The following is a 22,827-nucleotide window of genomic DNA, read 5'->3' on the forward strand; positions in this document are numbered from 1 at the left end:
AAAAAGAAGTATAGCACATATCCAAACAAGAGAGATTAACCTTTGGAGTAACAAAAGTTTGACAGAGAAAATTTATTTCTAAAGAAATTTCAAGAGGTTGTTTGCTTCTCCAGTTCTAGAGATGCTAAATCAAGCCCACACACATTATAGACAAAAAAAAGTGTAAGTTAGAAGAGCCATAGAAGGTATTTATAAAACACTATTTTCCTTGCAAAAATTATAGATAGCTCTCTTCCTCTCCAGTCATTCTCTTTAAAAAAGGATTTAAATCTTGGTTTGAAGTAACCTGAGCTGAACAATATCATTCACAGAACATTTTTACCTTTTCAGCATTGGAGCGAATGCATTTCACGAAATATGGTTCTGCTTGACCTAGTGTCTCCATCAGCTTGCTTAATGATGCCTATAATTCAAAGCAATATAGTTAGCATACGCTCTAATTCCAAACTGGCAAAAAATAAATTTATAAAATAAATAATATTGGTAGAATATGTAAAAACAGTCTACACATACATAGAAAAGTGTTTGTTTCTTCTAAAAAGAAAACTGTATATTCCCATTTTGATGAAATTTAGGATACAGATAAGGATGGTAATTCAATCCTAAAGCTGATAACGATAACAGTAAACAATGAAGACATGTCAGATTAAGTACTGAAAATGTGTTACTATTTTTCACATCTCTTTAAGCAACTTTATTCAAATGTATGCATTTTTGAAGAACTTTAAAATTCATCCAATAGGGTATCCAGTAATGTAGCACTCCACTGCTTTAATTTTAATGTTTCTACAGTATGTAGTGATGTCCTCTCTTTCACTCCAAATAAGGACAATCTGTAGCTTCTTTTTTCCAAATTAGTCTAGCGAGAGATCAATTTTTTAATCTGTTCAAAGAACTACACCTTTGGTTTCCTTGATTTTTCTCTATTTTTTTTATTTCACTTTCACTGAACTCTCCTGTTCTTTTTTTTTTTTTGGTACCGGGGATCGAACTCAGGACCTTGCACTTTTGAGGCAGGCAGTGGAACCACTGAGCTAAATCCCCAGTTCTCCTGTTATCTTTTTTGTTTTGTGGTACCAAGGATTGAACTCAGGTCCTTGTTTTGGGGCAGCAGGCAGCAAAACCACTGAGCTAAATCCCCGGCCCCTCCTGTTACCTTTTTATTTCCATCTTTCTGAATGCTCTGGGTTTAATATATTCTTTTTCTAGTTTATTAAGGTAGGTGCTTAGATTACTGACTTAAGACAGATCTCCTTTTCTAAGAACATATTCAATATGTTCATATATTCAATGCTATAGATTAACATTGGAGTACTGCTCTAGTTGCAATGCACAAATTTTGATAGTTCATTCCATTGAAAATTTGTTTTTAAAAATATTTTTAATTTTTCTCCTCACTTTGACTAGGTATTATTCAGAAGTCTGGTTTTTTATTTTCCAACTATTTGAGGATGGTTATCCTTTTTTGATTTTTAGCTTAATTCTATTATGGTCAGATAAAAAATTTTTTTTCTTAAATTCTTTTATTGGTACATTTTAGGTATACATTTACACTTATCACTGGGTGCTTGTACCTGTACACGATGTATCTTGGTTCTTATTTTTTCCCCATTCCCTGCCCTCCCTTCACTCCCTCCACCCTTCCCTGTTTGCAAAACCTTTGTTTCCATTTTTTCCTTTTCTCATAATTTTTCCTTTCCCTTCTTTTCTTTCCCCTACCCTTCTCACTTCCCCTACCCCTGTGGACCTTTTCTTCCTATTTTTACATTATCAATTATTCACTTTAATCATTTTAATCCTTATTTACACTTTTAGTTTCTCACACCAGAAAAACTGTTCGGTATTTACACGTGTGTCCTATTTATTTCACTTAAGAGTATGGCCTCAATATGCATCCATTTAGCTATAAATGTCTCCAGTTTGTCATTCTTTATGGCTGAGTAGTACTCCATTTTATTTAAAAACCACATCATCTTTATCCAGTTTCCAGTTGATGGGCACTTGGGCTGTTTCCAAGCTTTAGCTATTACAAACTGTGCTGCTATAAACATGGGTGCACATATATCAGTGTGGTATGATTCTTTTAATTCTTTTGGGAAGACATCCAGCAGAGGAATAGTTGGGTCAAATGGGACCTCAAGTTCTAGTTCTTTGAGGTATCTCCATACTGACTTCCACAGTGGTTGTACCAGTCTGCACTCCCAGCAACAATGGAGAAGGGTTCCTTTCTCCCCATAACCCCACCAGCATTTGTTATTGGTTGATTTCTTGATAGCAGCCATTCTTTGTGGGGTGAGGTGGAATCTCAGTGTTGTTTTCATCTGCATCACTTGAATGACCACTGATGTTGAACATTTTTTCATATATTTATTTGCTGCCTTTACTTCTTTGAGAAAAGTCTGTTCATTTCAGATGCCCATTTTTGAATTGGGTCTTTATATTTGGGGGGGCCTGGGTTTTTAAGCTCTTTATATATTCTAGATAGTAGTCCTTTGTCTGAGGTACAGCTGCTAAAAATGTTTTCTGACATTGTAGGTTGTCTCTTAGCTCTGTTGGTGGTTTCTATTGCAGTACAGAAGCTTTTCAATAAGATGAGATCCCAGTTGTTGATTCTTTGGGCTAGTTCCCACGCTACTGAGGTTTTGTTCATAAAGTCTTTTCCTATGCCAATGTCTTCAAGAGTTCTATCTTCCAGCCAGTTTAGTGTTTCTGTTTTAATATTTAGATCTTTAATCCATTTCAATCTTAGATAAAATATTTTATACAATTTTAACTCTTAAATTCGTTAAGGTTTATTTTATAGCCATTTATGTTCTATCTTCGAAAATGTTCCATAAGCACATAAAATGAATGTACATTCTCCAGTTGTTGACTGGGATGTTTTATTCATTTTAATTAGGCCACTGCAGGCTAACAGTCCTGTTCAAGTCTTCCATTTCCTTCCTTGTCTACTTATCTTACTGATTACTGAAATGTGTACTAAAGTGTTCACAAGAATAATTATAGATTTATTTTTTCTTTTAGTTCCATGAGGTTTCCACTGAAGTATTTAGGAGCTCCACTGCTTAATGAACACATACTTAGGATTACATATTCACCGTATGTTGCCCCTTTATCATTATGAAATATTCCTCTTTATCCCTGGTAATTTTCTCCATTTGAAGTTTACTTATCTGAGAAGTAGAAGAGAGAAATTTTACTTTCCACTACTTCAAGCAGCCGGGGATTTAGCTCAGTGGTTCCACCGCTTGCCTTGCAAGCTCAAAGACCCAAGTTTGATCCGCGGTACCAAAAAAACCCCACAAAACTCTCCACTACTTCAAGCAAAGGAGTGTTCTAACTAATAACACAACTATAGTGGATTTACCTCCCAGCAGCCCAGGGGTCCTGAGCAGCCAAGCTGAGTCTGCTTGTCAGGCCAAGAGAGGGGCAGCAGATTTACGCAAATATTTCAGCAATAGCATTATATCAAGAAAAAGCCAAAAAGCTCTGTTAAGGAACTGAGCAGGGGCATGGTACCTATGAAGTGGCTACACTTTCACACAGGGTTCTATGTGTAAACACTGCATAGTTCTTCCCTCTATGACCAAGTTGCATCATCCCACTTAAAGTTTTAACTACTTAGAAAGTTTGGTGATCAGAGGCATTGACTCATTTACAACTGACATTTACTGCTGGAGACAAACTCTCAAGAAGGAATATCCCAAACTATAGCTAGGTTGGGGATTTACCAAGAGACTGAGCTAATTGTGTGTGTATCTCCTTGCCACTTTGGTATTTATTTTTATTTGTCAATCAGATCTTTCTTTTATCTTTTTTCCGCACATTTTAGGACTGATTCTACTGTAGTTTTGCTATTGGCTCATTACCTATACTCCTAATTTCTTTAAAGAATTACCCTACGATTTTCACCTTTATCAGCTTATCTTCAAATAACATTGTCATTTTCTGTTCAGTGTAAAAAAACTCTGCAACATTATTCTTTCAAGCCTTACTTTCTTCCATCCATTTTATTTCTAGCCCACAATATACTGTTGTTTTTGTTTGCTACAACCAATTATCTTTTTTAAAAGATTTTTAAAAGGAGAAAAAGAATTTTTCAACTAAGCTACATTTCTATCATTCCAGTACTATATATGTAGTCCCAAATTTCCAGTGCTTTTTACCACCATTATTTGTCAATGTTTATGTTTAGTATTTCTGTTATTATAGATCCGGTAATGATGAATTCAACTTTTTTCTGAAAAGTCTCTAACATTCATTTAAAAATATATATTCGATACATGGAGAATTCCAGAATGACTGTGTATTGCAATCTTTTAAAACCACTTTGTTGTCTTCTGGCCTTTATACTGATGAGAAATCCGCTGTTTTCTTATCTTCCCTGCACCTAACATTTCTTATTTCCCTCTATGTTTAAAGTGTTCTTTCTATAACTGGTTTTAGCAATTTGATATCATGTACCTTGGTGTATTTTTGTTTTTTCTGCTTATGTTTTAATGATGTTCTTTGATCTTTGTATTGGGGGGGGGGTACCAGGGACCAAACTTGGGTCCTTGCGCTTGCGAGGTAGGTGGCAGAACCACTAAGCTAAATGCCCAGCCCCTCTTTGTATTTTTTTTACCAAGTCAAAAAATATTTTGGTTTTTATTTCTTCAAATGTTTTTCTGCACACTCCTCTCTTTCGTTTCCTTCTAAGATTCCAATCACACCCAGTTAGACAAGTTGATATTATCCCACTAAGTTACTGATGTCATTTTCTTTTTCCCATCTTTGTTGTTTCTTTCAGAGCTTTAAACTAAATAGGGCTTCAAATTTACTACTTCTGAACTATCTAATAAATGTTAATTCCACTGGGTTTCCTATTATCAAATAATACATTTTTAATCTTTAAAAATGCCATTTGAGCCTTTACCCCACCCCCCTTTCTTTCTTTGTTGGTTGTAATGGGAAATGGAAGAGAGGAGGGAGGTTATATAACAGCTCCTTCTTCCTGGGCAGTGTACAGAGACTCTGTCATTCCAAACATCTGTATTCTATTTTTTTCCCATCATATTCATGTCTGTTGTTACATTTATGGGCATGTTTAAAAGATTCATAATGGCTATTATGAGTCCCTCCACATACCAGGGATCAAACTCAGGACCTTGTGCTCTTGAGGCGCCACTGAGCTAAATAAATCCCCAGCCCCTCATGATGGCTATTTTGAAATTTTTACCTATTATTTATATCATCTTGTCATTTTTAGGTCTATTTTGAACAATCCTTATCCTTTTTTTTTTGAGACGGGGTCTTGTCACATAGTTCAGGCTGGCCTTAAACTATGCAGTCCAAGGTGGCCTCGAACTCATGGCAATCCTCCTGCCTCAGTCTCCCAAGTGCTGGGATTACAGGCATATGTCAAAATGTCTGGCTATCCTCCCTGTTATGGATTATTTTCCTGATTCTTTGCATGCTAAGTAATTTCTGATTGGATGCTAGACATCATGCTTAATGCTGTTGGACTTCTTTCAATAACAGATATTTTCCTTGGCATGCAGTTAAATTAGAATGACTTTAGTTCTTTGAAGACTTGCCTTTAAATTTTATAAAGGCAGGGCAGAGCAGCCTTTACACTTGTACTATTTTAGTCTCATTACTAAAGCAAAGTTGTTCTGATCCATGTACCAACAGGTACTCCATTCTGGCTGGTGGGAATAGAACTAGTATGTGCGTGTGTGTGTGTGTGTGTGTGTGTGTGTGTGTATACACGCACATGTATAAGTAAACTGTCTTATCTACAGGATTCTAGTGGTTCTTTCCTCAATCTTATGTAATTTTCCCTCACATCTGCACAGATCAGCAGTCAGTCATATACTCGAGATCGCTCCGTAGATGTGTCACTTTCTTCTGTGCAGCTTCCTCCTCTCCACTACAATGCACCACAAATTCTAGTTGCCTCTACCTTTATCTCCATCTTTTCAATTAGCAAGACCACTGGCATTTGTTTGGGTTTCCTTTTCCCGTGCTTATAAACCAAATAACATATATAATGACACGTTAGTAAGATAATTTGTATTCAAACATCCTGGCTTTAAAAGGAGGATTTTAAAAAGTATTACGTAGAAATATAGCTACCACAGACAAGGAAATGGTGCTTCTGTGATATAAGCAAAGTACAGTTATCTACAAAACTTTCAACTTATTTTCGTAATATCTATCAAATGAACAGAACTTTGGAAAGAAATGATTTAAGAACAGAAGAGATAATTTAGAAAAGTACCTTGTAAACACTTATTCTGGACACTACATGGTTAATTTATTATTGTATTTATGCCTAAATGCCAAAAGAAAAAAACATCTGAATTTCTAAGGTTAAAAACTAACACAAACACACAAAACGCTACAGTCTCTTAGTTAAATACTGATGGCAATGGCAAAAGGTTTACTACCAAAAAAAATCATTACGCTAACAATGACTACACCTGGGCAGTAGGGTTTCAAGGCAGATTTTGTTTATAATAATTTCCTTTCACATTCTGATCACATTGAAAGTAATGAATTACCCATTGGGAAATGCACTATCCAGAGGCATATAGATGAAAAATAAAAAGGGAGGTGACTTATTTTTACCATCTTAGGTACCTCTTTACAAAGTGACCATTAAAATATGATTCTTTAGTCACATAATCATCCTAGTCAAGTTTCTTGCAGATCATTTTGATCTTTCAACGACAACTGGAAAGAAACACAATCTTGTTTGGTATAAATAAAATTGGAAATAACCTGAAACTGGGCACTGATGCTGGGAGGTTTCTTCTTCTTGTGCAAATGAAGAAGAGACTTGGTAATACGATCCTGCAGGGTCAATCTCGTCAGATGCTTCAAAGAAAATACATCTAGCAAGTGCTGAAAAGAAGGGAAAAATTAATTCTTCACATAAATTAATCAAAAATAAGAGACACGATATCTTCAGTTTTCATCATTTCTTATCTATATGATAATTTATCTCTTTTATATATGATTGTGATTGTCAGGCAGGTAGACATTAGCAGGCCTGAGGGACAAAGGAGAAGCCCAAAATAGCATGGTCTGGCAATTATAGTTAAATATATAGTTAAAGACACAAAGACTTTAATGATCTTAGACCCAAAGACACAGGGCCTCTATTTCTAAAACAAGGCATTCACCATTCCTGGCTGTCATAGCTAACAGCCCAATAATGTTAAGAAAGGAAATATTCTTTAAAGACACTCTTGCCCTGGGCTGGGACCTAGTTTAAATTAACAACTTATCTTTCCTAAATTTCTTTTATAAGAAATCCCCCTGAGGGAACACTGATCATCTGAAAAGGACAGGAAGGCCAGGGATTTAGCTCAGTGGCTCTGCTACCTGCCTCGCAAGCGCAAGGTCCCACGTTCGATCCTGGTACCACAAAAAGAAGAAGGAATGAAAAGGACAGGAAGATACTCTGCAATTCCAAGTATTTTCGAAGTAAAATGCTGATAAACATCATAACCACCCGAGTTCCCTGAGCTCCCAAGGGTAACTCTTGTGTGCATAAAAAGATAATCCAGGGTAACAGTGGTGCACATGTCCGCAGACACTGCCTTCTGACTTGGAAGGGCTAACTCGGTGTCTACTTTACAATAAACTCTGGCAAAACATCTGCATGGCCATCTATGTATCTTGACCGAATTCTTATCATTAAGGACACAAAACGACAGAGGAGGTTTACAAGGGCAGGTTCCTTGGAGCATCAGGACTAGGCTTCCTGGTGATATGATGAAAACAGAAAACTGATACTTAATATCCATTCTCCCATCCTTCTGACTTCCCCAGAAGCTAGAAAGCTAAAAATTAAACACCTATATTGAACTGAAAATTAAGAAAAAAACAAAAGGCTGAAGATATAGTTCAGTGGTAAATAGAATAGTGCTTGCTTCATGTGTATGAGGCCCTAGGTTTCATTTCCAATATTGCACTAAACACAAAGAAAATATCATTTGTAACAAATGACAAAGGCTTATTATATGTATATAAAAAGGACTTAAATTCTTAAGAAAAAGCATAACACAGTAAAAAATAAGAAGACCCGAGTCAGCTATTCTCAAAGTAAAAACAGCAAGTAACATAACGACATTCAATGTCATTTGCATTCAATGAAACATACTTTTTGGGAGGGAGGATTCCCACTAGATGCTTGGGATCTAACTCAGAGCCTTGTGTATGCTTGGCAAGCATTCTCTCGATGGACTATACTCTCACTCCCTATCTGTTTTTTTTTTTTGGTACTGGTGATCGAACTCAGGACCTTATACTTGCGAGGTAGGCGACAGAACCACTGAGCTAAATCCCCAGCCCCCTGTTTTCTTTAAAGGGATTTTGAACATATCAGACTGGCAAAACGAATAAGGACTACTAAAAAGTATTCATGACAATACGGGAAAATGGGCTTATATGCACTGTTCTGTTAATATTAATTAGTAAAACTTTCCTGGAAAGCAATTTTACTTCTAGGTATTTACTGTAAGAAAATTAATAAACAAGATCTCCATGTTGTCTATGGCAATATATTTCCAAAATATAGTAAAAATTATGAACAGATACACAATTATATGGAATTCTTTAAAATGTTTCATCCACCCAACTGAATACAATAGTACTCATAAAAATGTTGTAAACCCATGTTTACTGACATCAAAAGTATTTCTAAACACTTCGGACAGAAAAAACAAGTGAAATGGCATACATGCTGAATATTAAAAGGGGAGAAAGAAGGCAGGCAAAGAAGGGGAGGGAGGGAAGGAGGGAGAGAGGAAAAAAGGAAGATAGGAAAGAAGAGAAAGAAGAGAAAAGATGTTATACTACAGGAGAAAAAGAAATTTTCAGTTCTGATCTATATTTAAAGCTATGGTACATGTAATTACTATTTACCATGGTTAAAAAAAACCATCATATACATATATTATGAAAAATAGCATTACCGTCAAGGAATGTGAGTTTTTAAAATTTTGTAAAAATTTATATTGATTCCTGGCTCAGAGTCTTTCCAATAATTTGACACTTCAGAGTATTCTATACCCAGACCTTTCATGAGGCTTAGTTTTACTTGACTTTCAACTAGTAGTTTAACTACAAGTTTCTCAGAAAGCTCTTGCTTAAATACCACAACAATTACTCACTTCTGTCAATTACATGTCACTTCATGTTCCACACTGCAAATAGCATCATTTAAATTACTTTTATTTACTTCTGTACTGTTTTATTCTTCTCTAGAGCTTAAGGTCTGGGAGAATAAGAACTATGTTGTTTGTCCTGGTATTCTCAATTTATACAAGTGTCTAATAAATAGTAAATGTTTAATAAACATTAGTTTAAATGAATTAATGAATGGTTATCAACTAATTTAAATAATTCCTTCCTCAGCAACTGGAGACCAGACCTGTACTCAAAAACTCACCATAACCTGATGAATGAACAAATACTCACAAAGTGATTATTACAGAGCCGCCTATGTTGTACTCAAGTAGACTCCTAGGACATTAAAAAAAAAAAACCCTCAACAGATACTAAAAATTATGAAAAAGATAAAATAGGGTAAAGATGAAAAGGTCACAGACCTCAAAGGAAAGGGATATAAAGTTAATTCTTAAGAGCTTCTGTTCATTATTTACTATTTCTGCGCAACGTGCTGTATAGATAAAAGCCAACAGGACAGAATTAAGAGGTAGAACTTTTGAAGAATGGGGTCATAAAGTGTTGACTGTCACATAAGATTAGTGCCCTTATCAAAAGGGCTGTGGGAGCTTGTTCGCTCCCTCCACCACTGGACATAGAGAAGATCCCATTAAGGTGTCACAGAGATGGCTACCCAGAATGGGCCATCATCATATGACATCAAATCTACATGTTCTTTGATCTTGGACTTTCCAACCTCCAGAACTGTGAACAATAATTTAATAATCAGTTTAAGGTAGTTTATTACAGCAGCCCCAACCAATGAAGGTATTTTATTCTTTTAAGGAGGACTCAAAGGACAATAAAATTAACTTTTAAGCTTTAAGTCTGAGTGACTGTAAAATTTAATAGCCACACATTAAAATCATTTATACCACCCCCTCAACTCCTTCTAAATTTTTCCCCTGGAGGGCAAATTTGAAATATTGAGGGCTTATTTACTATAAACATATTTCTGGTTTTATTTTTTGTTATATAACCACAAACCGAGTTCATACAATTAAAGGTGGCAAATTAATAGTTACCACAGCTTATCATTTTCTAGGCTGTGTTAGCTGCTATTATTAATGCTGATTGTATTACTTCAGCCAAGGTGACATAGTTGTTCTAAGCAGTTGTTCTTCTTGGTATGCTAAGACTGAGATTGCCTAAGGGTCATTAAAAATACTATAGACCGTTGCCAAGGATCCAGGGGCTGGGCCAAGTGGGCAGCAACTTCTCACCCCTAGTGGACTGAAGAGGTAGGACCTTGCAACAGACTCGAGCCTGCTATACCTGGAAGATATCACTAAAAAGTAGTCATTTCCTAAGGGTGCTAAATATTAGCAATAAACATAACGGCCATAAGAATCTACAAGCATCAGCCCAGGAATTAAACCAAAAACATCAACAACAAAAAACAGCAATGAGAAGATGCTTAAATAAGTTGCATGCCCAGACTTCCAGCTCACCAAGGCAAATCCTGGGGGCAATGAGGTGGAAAAATCTGAAACTGATTCCTGGAAGCAAGCATTACCTTGATTCCAAAAGCAGAGAAGGATCCAGACAAAAAAAGACAACTACAGGCCAACCTCCCTAATGAACAGAGATGCAAAAATCTTCAATAAGATACTGGCAAACAGAATGAAGATTATCAAGAAGATTATATACCCTGACCAAGTGGGATTCATCCCAGGGATGCAGGGATCCCAGGGATGGTTCAACATACATAAATCAATAAATGTATTACCAGAGTATTACTCTGTGTACCAGAGTATACTGTATTACCAGAGTCAAGGACAAAAACCATATGATCATCTCAATAGATGCAGAAAAAGCATTTGACATAGTCCAACGGCCATCAATGATAAAACCCTAAGAAAATTGGAACAGATGGTCCTTATCTAAAGCTGATAAAAGCCATCTATGAAAAACCAACAGCCAACATGTATTAAATGGAAGAAAACTGAAATCTTTCATGCTAAAATCAGGAACAGGGCAAAGATATCCACTCTCACCATTCCTGTTCAGTATAGTTCTGAAAACATTAGCCATAGCAATTAGTCAAGAGAAGGAAATGAAAGGAAAAAGTTAAATTGTCATTATTGGCAGATGATATGATAATCTATATAAAAGACCAAAAACTCCACCAAAAGACTTCAAGACTTAATAGCCAAAATCAGTAGAGTAGCTGGATACAAGATCAACACTCAAAAATCAACAGCCTTCCTATACACAAATAACAGACTGAGAGAGGAATTGTGGAAACAACACCTTTCACAGCAGCATCCAAAAAAATGAAATACCTAGGAATCAATCTAAAAAAGGAAGTAAAGACCTCTACTTTAAAAACTATAGCATTCTGGGCCGGGGATTTAGCTCAGCGGTTCTGCCACCTGCCTCACAAGCACAAAGTCCCAAGTTGGATCCCCAGTACCAAAAAAAAAATTTTTTTTTAATAAATAAAAAACTATAGCATTCTGAAAAAAAGAGATCAAAGAAGATTTGAGCACAAGATATCAGAAAATGGAAAGACATCTCTTGTTCCTGGGTAGGACGAACCAATATAATGAAAATGGCCATACTCCCAAAATAGATTTAATGCAATCCCAATCAAAATTCCAACAGCATATCTCACAGAATTAGAGAAAACAATCCTAAAATTCATTTGGAACCAGAAGAGACCTAGAAGAGCAAAAGCAATTCTGGACAACAAAGGCAAGCTAGGGGATATCAGAATCGCTAACCTGAATTATACAACAAAGCTACTCTGATAAAAACAGCACAGTACTGGCAATGGAAGAGATTAGAAGATGCAGAAACGACTCCAGACATACTCAGCCACCTCATCTTTGACAAAGGAGCCAAATACCCTCACTGCAGGAAAGACAGCCTCTTTAATGGTGCTGGAAAAACGGGGTATCAACTTGCTGAAGATTAAAACTAGACGTATCTTTCACCACGCACTAAACTAAAATCAAAATGGATCAAAGATCTAAATACAACAACAGAAACACTAAATCTGCTAGAAGATAGGTTAGGTAGAACTCTTGAAGACACTGGCGTAGGAAAAGTCTAATTAATGAACAAAACCTCAGTCTCATGAGAACTACCACAAAGAATGAACTGGGATCTCATCTTATTAAAAAGCTTTTTCAGGATGGGGATTTAGCTCAGTGGCACTGCCCCTGTCTCTCAAGTGCAAGGTCCTGAGTTCGATCCTCAGAACCAAAAAAAAAAAACAGCTTTTGCATAGCAAGAGAAACCACCAACAGACTAAAGACAACCCACAATGTGGGAAAGTATTTTTACCAGGTGCTCTTCAGACAAACGACTACTATCTAGAATATATAAAGAACCCAAAAAAATCAGACCTCCCAAATTTAAAGACCCAATCCAAAAATGGGCATTTGAAATGAATAAATACTTCTCAGATGAAGTAGAAACAGCAAATAAATATATTTTAAAAAGTTCAACATCACTAGTCATTCCTGAGGTGCAAATTAAAACAAAGCTGAGATTCCATCTCATCCCAGAAAGAATGGCTGCTATCAAGAAATCAACCAATAACAAATGCTGGTGGGGTAGTGGCGAGAAAGGAACCCTTCTCCATTGTTGGTGGGAGTGCAGACTGGTGCAACCACTATGGAAATCAGTGTGGAGATACCTCAAAGAACTAGGACTAGAGGTCCCACTTGACCCAACTATTCCTCTCCTGGGTATCTTCCCAAAAGAATTAAAAGAATCATATCCCAGTGATATAGGTGCACCCATGTTTATAGTAGCACAGTTTGTAATAGCTCAAGCTTGGAATCAGCCCAAATTCCCATGAACAGGTGAATGGGTAAAGATGATGAGGGGTTTTTTAATAAAATGGAGTAATAGTCGTCAAGATACACTAGAATCATTTACAGCTAAAGGATGCACTTTGAGACTACACTCTTTAAGTGCAACAGATAGGACACAGACCAAATTGTTTCTCTAGTGTGAGAAACAAAGCGTAAACGAGGACTAAAATGTATAATAAATATTGTGAAAAAGGAAGAAAATGTTCAAAAGGGAAGAGAAACTAGGGAGGGGGTGAAAAGTAAGTAGGGAAAGAAAAAATAAGGAAATAATGGAAACAAAGCATTTGTAAACAGGGAGGGGTGGAGGCATAGGAGAGAGGGAAGGAGTATGGGGAAAAAAATAAGAACCAAGATATATCATGTACAGGTGCAAATTCCCTAAGATGAATGTGATCATAATATACACCTAAATTGTACCAATAAACTCAATGAAAAAAGGTAACTCAAAAAACAGGTCATGTCAGAAAAAGAAGTTTAACAGAAGGTACAGTTGCAAGTTATGGGAGGAAATAAAGTACTGACATTACAGAGGTATGGTCATGTAGAAGGATCAACTTCAGTCCACAAAAGGTCTCCTCATTTCAAGAGGGCATTTCTCTTCAAAAGCCAGGCTAAGTTCCAAAGGGAACACTGTATGTCATCTCTAAGATGCAAATACACAAACTAAATGCCAGGCGGGTTATGCCAGGGCTTTGGAAGGAAGAGCTCCTATAATGACAAGCACTCAGGAGAATTCTGACTCACTCTGCAAACTGAACAACCTATGCTTTGTCTGACCCCTTCAGCACCCTAGACCTATCTAACTCCTGCCTTTTTTAAAAAAAACAGAACTCAGTCTGAGACAAAATTTGTAAGCTACGGATGTTTGACTTCCACATATTCACAGAATCCTCAAGATAGGGAGAGGGCTTACCTAGCATATACTATGCAACTACTAGATATTTTAAATAAAAAGTTTAAGTTAATTAAAAACGGCAGTCATAAGTTCAAAAGATATAAATTCAATTAGGTAAAAAGCACAAAAACTTTCACTCTATTATTTTCCACTAATGAACTTTTTCCAAACAGCTTTACCAACATAAAACAAACTGCACATATTTAGTGTGTACAGTGGAAGCTGTGAAATGTGAAACTGTGACAATGCTGGAAGTTAGGGCCGTTAAGGGAAGGGGGCCTAAGGAGAGGGGGGAAAGAGAGTGCGAAAACAGAGCAAGAGAGACAGAGAGATTTTAAATGATCAAAATATGTTAAATACAAGCATTGACTTCCCCTTTAAACCCTTACCATTCTGTATTACTAATATGTACTTAAAAAAAAAAAAGTTAGCCAACAGCCCACTCAGAGGGTAAAGACCATTTAATGTGCTTGGGGAATTTGAAATATGTACAATAAGGGATTCACGCCTTTCTTCAAGAGTGAGATGCTGCTCTCCTAGGACTAGGTTAGTTACCTTAAAAGGAGGCTGAAATACAACCAGGCCATCCCCAGTTTTGTCTCTCAGGTGACTCATCTGCCCTTCTGCTCCTGATGCAGCATGAGGTCCTTGCCACATGTGGCCCCTGATCTCGGACTTCTAGCTTCTAGAACCACAAGCTAAGTAAACTTCTTTCCTTTATAAATAAAGATTCCAGTCTCAATAATTCTGCTATCTCAACAGAAAACAGACTAAGAGCTGGATGTGTTGGTACAGACCTGTAATCCCAGCTACTCAGGAGGATCTTATAATCAAGGCCAGCCTGGGCAACTTACTTAGCAAGACCCTATCTAAAATAAAAAATGAAAGAGTTGGGGATATAACTCAGTGGTACAGTGTGCCTAAGTTCAATGCCAGAAGGGAAGGGGAGAGAAAGACAAGACGATGACTTCTATATAGACAAAGACAAAAGCAACCACACCACAACCAAGACAATGAATATATCCATCACCTCTAATGTCTTTATTTGTCCTTTGTGCCCTTTTGTAATTCCTCCCAATTCCCAAAGCCTTGTATCCAGCTTCTTGGCAATCTCTAATCTACTTTATGTCAGTGACTATAATGAAAGTATTTAATGTATTATTTTCAACTGATAAAGAGTAGTATATATTTACAAGGTATAGTGCAGTATTGCAATACAGGTATATATTGTATAATGATTAAGTCCAGCTAAATAACCTATCCCTCACATATTTATCATTTCTAGGGAGGTGAGAGTGCTTACAATTTACTTTTTTAGCAATTTTAAAAAGCATAATACAGTTATTAGGCTTGCAATAAACTACTAGAACTTATTTCCTACTGTCTAAATGAAACTCCACTCCTCTCCCGACCCACTTCCACTTACCTAGCCTGCGGTAACTCACACTCTACTTTCTACTATCAGGTGTGCTTTTTCAGGTTCCACACACTACTGAGATCTAAGTGATATCTTGCACTGTATGTCTGTTTCTGGCTTATTTCACTAAGCACAATGATCTTCAAGTTAATCCATATGACAGAATTCCCTTCTTAAAAGGCTGAGTAGTATTACACTGTGAATAGAAACCACATTTGCTTTACCCATCCACTTGTCGATAGGCATGTAGGTTGCTTTCCTATCTTGGCTACAGTGAATAAGGCTATGATGACAATGACAGTGCAGCCATGACTTCAATATGCTGATCTTGATTCTTTTGAACACATACCTAGAAGGACTGCTGGATCCTATGATATTCCCATTTTTAATTTTTTCAGGATCTTTCACACTGGTTTTTCTGGAATGGCTGTATTCCTTCACATTTCACCATAGTGTATACTCCTCATTCTTCCCAACACCTACCTGCCTGCCTGCCTGCCTGCCTGCCTGCCTACTTGCTTCCTTCCTTTACTTTGGATAACAGCCCTTGTACAGATGTAAGGTAATATCTCTCCCGAAGTTACTTTTCTCTTTTTGTTGAGACAAAATACTTGACACTCAAAGTTAAAGGGGAAAAGGTTTATTTGGCTTACAGTTTGTAGAAGTTTCAGTCCAAAATCGGCTGTCTCCAAGGGAGGGTGGTAGACGGACAACAGTTCATGGTGGCGGAAGAGAGCATAAGCAACAGACATCATTCTGCCCCTCTCATGTTATCCAGACTGCCAGGATTAGGGCAGTGTTGACCCAATCACTCATGTGTAGTGGTTTAGTAATCACATGCCCTTAAACCCAGCATCACACACACTATATTCAGCCACCTCTGAAAAAGAAAGCTCCGCCTCATTCTCATGAAGCTTTGGGGGGGGGGGCATCTAAACACAAGCCATAATTATCTGTTGTTTTTATCTACATCTGGTGATTAGTGATGCTGAGCATTTATCAAGTGTACATCTGTTGGCCATTTGAAGGTTTTCTTTGGAGAAATGTCTATTTAGGTCCTTCTGCCCATTTTAAAATCAAATTATTTTACCTTTTATATTTTGAATATTAGCATCTTATTACCTGCATGATTTGTAAATCCTGCCAATTTTATCTCTTCATTCAGTTAAATGTCCCCTTTGCTATGCAGCTTTTTAGTTTCATGTAATACCATTTGTCTATCTTGGCTTTTGTTGCCAATGTTTTGGGGTCATATCTAAAAATAGACCAATGTTATGGAGACCAATGTTATGGAAATTCTGTAGTTTTATACATTTAACGTTTTTTCTTTTTTTTTTTTGCAGTACTTCAGGTTGAACCCAGGGCCCTTGCACTGAACTACATTTAATTATGAGGCAGGATCCTGGTCCTACGTCACTAAGTTGCCAGGCTGGGCCTGAGCTCTCGATCTTCCTCCCTCAATCTCACAGAGTTGTGGGATTACAAGTGTGCACCACCATGCCTGGCTCAAATTTACTTCTTTAAACCACTTTGATTTGAATTTTATATATTAGGGGAGATAAAAGTTCCAATTTTGTTCTCCTTCATATAGAGATAGTTTTCACACCACCACTTATTGAAGAGACTACTATGAGCGTATGAACCTGGCACCTTTGTTAAAGATCAATTGACCATACACGTGTGGGTTCATTTCTGGGCTTTTTATCATGTTCCATTGGTGAACCTGTTTTTTATTAATGCAATTTTAATGGTGTTTGATTAGTACAGCATCCTAATATATATTCTAATACATTTTTAATTTTGGTAGCATGATGCCTCCAGGTTTGTTCCTTTTGCTCAAGACTGCTTTGGCTATTTCTTATCTTTTGTGAATTCACATGAATATTATGATTTTTTTCCCCAATTTCTGTGAAAAATGACAGATTGTAATCAATCTATAGATTGCTTTGTCTAGTACAGATATTTTAACAATTTACTTTTCCAAAACCATGAAGATGAGCTGTATTTCCATTTGCTGTACTGTTTTCAATTTCTTTCATTAACGTTTTGTAATTTTCTATAGACAGATCTTTCACCTCCTTGGTTAAATTTACCATTCAGTAATTTTTTTTTATACTATAGTAGAACAAATAGTACATTATTAGTTTATAGAAATATTACTAATTTTTATAATGATTTTGTATCCTTGAAATTTAATGAATTCATCTACCAGTTGTAACAGTTTTTCACTAGAGACCTACAGTAAAAATTTGGTCAGAAAAGATACTTCATATAATTTCAATATTAAGTCATGTTTTGTGATCCAAGATATGATCTATCCTAGAGAATGCTCCAAAGGGACTTGAGAAGAAAGTATATTCTGCTGCTATTGGAAAGGGTGTCCTTCATATGTCTGTCAGGTCTGTTTGGTCTCTAATATTTAATTCCAAGGTTTCCCTATTGACTGTTTGGATGGCCTCTCAATTTTTGCTATTGGATATTGAAATCACCTCCAATTATTGTACTGTATTTTATTATCATAGCATATTATTATTATTGTATTATACTGTATTATTATTCTGCTGTTATTGTACTGTACTCTACTGTATTGTATTAATGTAGTGTATTATTACCCAATACTGGATACATATATATTTACAATTGTTACATCCTCTTGATGAACTGACCACTTTAACTATTTTATCCAGACAACTAACTTTGCACACACAAACGCTAGTTTTATTTTCCCTTTCCTTGTATGTTTTATATTTGATGTTACATTTTAATTTTTTTATAATTTATGTATCTTAAATTATTTTAACAATAGTTGAAGTTTCCTCTTTTTCCCCTTCATACTATATATATAAGTAATTTATACATTGCTATTACAATGTTAGTGTTTATATATGACAGTTCAGTGAATTTATACTTTTATGCATCATGTTACTAATTAGCATCCTTCTAAGCTTGAAGAACTGTGTTTAGGCTTTCACGTACGGCATGTATAGTTGTGCTAAATTCCCTCAGCTTTTATCTGTCTGCGACCCCTTCATTTTTGAAAGGAAGGACTACTGAGCATAGCTCTTGAGACAGGGGAAGGTTTATATATAACAAGTTGCTTTCAGAACTCTGACTTTAACTTTTGGCAACTCTGATTATAATGCATCTTGGTGTAAATCTCTTTGGACTTAAGTGTCCACTGGGATTCCGGGATCTGGACTTTTACTTCTTTCCCCAGATTTGGGGAGTTTACTGCCATTATTTCTTTGAAAATGTTTTCTGTCCCTTTCTCTCTCATTTCTCCTTTGGGCACAACAATAATACATACATTGTTTCATCTAATGGTGTACTGTAAGTCCCTTAAGCTATCTTCACTCTTTTTCAGTCTTTTTGTTCCTTTAATTGGCTAGTTACCAATGACCTGCCTTCAAATTCATGGATCTTTTCTTGTGTTTGATCTAATCTGCTGCTAATCTTCTCAAGTTATTTACCTCAATTATTATATTTTTGGCTCTAAATTTCTGTACTGTACTTAACACTTTCCGTCTCTTTGTAGCACTAGTTTGTTCATGCACTGCCCTCTTACCATGGTGAACATTTTTATGACCAATCTTTTTAAATAACTTGTTGGGTAAACTCACATTATCAGGGGTGGTTTCCTGACATTTATCTTGTTCTGATTTGGAAAATATTTCACTGTTTCATTGTTGTACTGGTTTCTGCACACAGGTAACACAACAGCCTCTGTTCATCCTGTCAGTACAACTTCTTCTAGGAGGAAGACCTCGCCAACTGATCTGCCCATAGGTTTTGAGTCTGTGTTTTTTGAAACTGCTGCTCTTTTAGTGGGCCCAGGAAGACTAGGATGCCAAGTTCTGTTAATTCTTCAAGATAAGTGAGAAAGTAACCAGTTTCTCTAGACGAGGTGGAAAGCCTGGGTGTTAGATGTATGTTCCAGCACTTTTGGTCTGCAGTGTGATGCTGAGAACAGGAGTTAATCTCCACAGTTCACACTATGTTGAGGAGAGGCTCTGTGGCAGATACCTGCACCTTAGCTCAGACTGCATCCTCTCATTTGGGGTGGCGGAGGGGGAGAATCCCAGTGAACAAGAGCTCTTTAAATGTCCATCACTTTATTTCCTGTGGTCTTGAGAGGCTCAGGAATTCAGAGCCTCATAACTCGCAGTGACAGGTGGTTAAGGAGGCCTTGCCTTGGACAGAAGTTGTAATGATGTATGGACAGACTCCTCCCAGGAAGAATCTACAGACATGACATCACTGCTACAGGAAATGGGGAGGGGCTCCAGAGGTGCCTGAATGCCTTTCCAGGATCCCAGAGGTCTAATGTTTGTCTACTGGCAGCAAGACATGCCCAATCCTCAAGCAGCAACTGAAAAAGTGTGTATCTTATCCAATTCTCTGAACAAATTTGGAAGAATGTAACTACTAAAAATGCTGTGTGTCAGTGTAAAACCACCTCTTTGTTATACATTGGCTCATTTTTTGGACGTTATATGCAATATCTACTCTGTGGGTGTTGTGTGTACACATGTGCATGTGTAGTGCTGAGGACTGAACCCAGGGCCTGCCTCTTGTATAACAGGCAAGCACTCCACACCAAGCTGCATCCCCAGCTCTTCATGTTTGTGTAATTATTTTGAGGTTCACTGATGTTGTTGCATGTACCAACTGCTTATTACTTTTTATTGATAAGTTGAGTATTTTATTCATGAATATTACCACCGTTCATTTATTCTTTTTCCTATTGGTGAAAACTGGGTTGCTTTTAGTTATTACAAATAAAGTTTCTATTGGGCCAGGGATTTAGCTCAGTGGTTTCGTCACTTGCCTTGCAAGCGCAAGGACCCGAGATCGATTCCTGGTACCAAAAGAAACAAAACAAAACAAAACAAAAAGTTTCTATGAACACTAAGAAAGCAAAGCAAAGCAAGACAAAAAGCCAGAGTTATATTAACAGAGGGCCAAAAGAGTTAAATGTTTGTCTATGATCAATCTTTCAAGATTGTAGTAAAAAAGCAATCTAAATCCCACTATACCACTAAAATGAGGTGCTAGAAATAACCTTAATACAAGCAGCTGAATCTTAAACCAATTGTTATAATAGTGACACGGCCACATGCAATGATGCATCAGGTAGCAAAGTACAAAAAAAGAGGCCGCAGATCTCAGAAAAGACAAAAAGGAAAGAATGTCAAATTATTAAACCATACTCCATGAGTACACCATAAGGCATAAAATTCACTCTAGCCCTTCTAGTAGCAAAAATAAAGGAAAATACTTATTGTTTACTGACTTCCAATCATATAAAATATATGTTTCATTCTATCATATGAGAAGCTTAAGATAAGTTGGAGAACAACACAAAAATTACAGATTAAGTAATACATCCATAGCCAGGTGTAGTGGCACATGACTGTAATTCCAGCACTCGGACGGCTGAGGCAGGAGGATCACTACAAGTTCAAGGCCAACCTGGGCTATATAGTGAGTTCAAGGCTGGTCTGAACTACATATTGAAACCTTGTCTCAAAAAAAAAGTAATTACAGTCAGGGATTTAGCTCAGTGGTGCCACCACCTGCTTTGCAAGCCCAAGGTCCTATGTTCAATCCCCACTATCAAAATCAAAAGTAATACATCCATAATTTGAATGCAAATCAATCTGACTCCAAAGCCTACCCTCTCATAGATATTATGTTGCAGGTCATATATATATATATATATATATATATGACATTCTAAAATATCTATATCCAATTTTAAAAGAGAAACAGAGATGGGATTCCTATGAATGACTGGAATAATTTCAGATGTATGGAATATATTCACATTGACTTTCATATGAAGTTTATGTTTGTTTTGTGTGTGGTACTGTGGATTGATCCCAGGGACTTCACACTGAGCTACATCCTAGCCCATTTATTTATGTTTGTTTGTTTATAAATTTTGACAGAGTCTCACTAAGTCACTAAGTTGCCTAGGCTGGGCTTGCATTTATGGTCCTCTTGCCACAGCTCAGAGTGCTGAGACTACAGCCATGTGCTACCACGCCTGGCCATCTCACATAAAGTTTAACAAAGTCATCCATTTGAAAAGAAAAGAATGATGCAAATAGATATAACCACAAGTGGTACTCAAGTACTGAAATACTAAAGAGACAATGAAAGAAAAAGGGAAGACAAATTAATATATAAAGATGTTTGATAACAAATGTGGTCCTCTTTTTTTCTTTACATTATACTTTTTTATAGTAAGAAAATTACAAATCACTCAAAAATACTTAAACCATATTCACCAATATCAGACTTATCAACAATAATATTTTCATGAAAAAAAAACTGACTTAAGGAGAAGGAATAATGACAGATTTTCTTGTTTCTTGAACGAACGAATCCTAGGAGAATAAATAGCTATTTATCAGTTCTTCTAAAATTCTAAAATTGGGTTGGGGATTTAGCCAGTGGTGCCACCACCTGCCTTGTAAGCGTAAGGTCCTGAGTTCAATCCCTGGTACCAAAAAAAAAATCTAAAATTAAGTTTATTCACAAAGTTACAAGATTCCTTCTTTGGGAGGGCAGAAGAGAAGGAAATGTTAAAATATCAATTCAATAAATAATTTTGAAAAACCACCTCTGCATAAATAATAAGATTAGCATAGAAAAGTTACAGCTCATGTGACCAATCTGTACATTTGCTCTTATATGGTTTATGCGGATGAAAAAAATCAAATGAATATTTCAGGACACATGAAAAATTATATGAAATTCAAATTCTGGTGTTCATAAAGTTCTACTGAATTGCAGAAGCACTCCCTCAGCTACCTATTCCCTATTAACAGCCATGTTTGTACTACTGGAGTGAAGCTAAGCAGTCACATCAGAGCCCACAGGCCCACACAGACTATCGAGAGCTCGATACAGAAAAGGCCTAATTCCTCTAATAAATGAGGATTAAATAAGCACTAACTACACGTTTTGGTTCAGAATTTGATCTTAACCTGGCTCAAGAAGAAATAAAAACAGCCTTACTATATGAAAATTTACATTTATAACCATGAGCTTTTAAAAACAAGTAGAAAATGGTATTCTTGCAACAAATACTTTACCTGAAGCATTAGACTTGGCCATTTCATAATAGCTAGAGTATTTTCTAAAATGCATTCAGCTAAGGGCACACAATCCCTATCATGGATAGAAATAAGGAACAGTATTTCTTGTTGTCAATTTATAAGGATTGTGTTGTCAATTTATAAGGATTGTTTGCAAGAGTAATAAAAAATATTTATGTGACAGAGGCACAACAGAAAAAAAAAAAGCTTTCTCATAATACTTACTTTTGGAAGGGCAGGCTTGGTTTTGAAATTTCTGTTTCTCCTATACAGATAAATCACTTGTTAGACAATAAAACCAGAGAGATTAATGACTTTAAAGTTTATAAACAACGGATTGCCCATTTCTAAGAATGTAGGTCC

General features: G+C 36.4%; 1 protein-coding gene across 20 annotated transcripts in view; it reads right to left on the bottom strand.

Moving 5' to 3' along the window:
* The window catches only part of Myo9a (myosin IXA), a 305,400-nt gene that overhangs the window by 88,565 nt on the left and 194,008 nt on the right, over positions 1–22,827 (bottom strand). For all 20 annotated transcript variants that reach the window (XM_087198928.1, XM_087198925.1, XM_087198926.1 and 17 more), the window contains 3 exons: positions 22,690–22,729; positions 6,766–6,888; positions 323–403 (listed from right to left, as the gene is read on the bottom strand). In XM_087198928.1, coding sequence (XP_087055054.1) covers positions 323–403; positions 6,766–6,888; positions 22,690–22,729 — 244 coding nt within the window. The remainder of the gene's footprint in view (positions 1–322; positions 404–6,765; positions 6,889–22,689; positions 22,730–22,827) is intronic.

Source organism: Heterocephalus glaber, unplaced genomic scaffold (assembly GCF_053883595.1).
Source record: "Heterocephalus glaber isolate CG9 unplaced genomic scaffold, H.glaber_assembly_v1.0 deba00001689, whole genome shotgun sequence".
In the NCBI taxonomy this organism is placed as follows: domain Eukaryota; kingdom Metazoa; phylum Chordata; class Mammalia; order Rodentia; family Bathyergidae; genus Heterocephalus; species Heterocephalus glaber.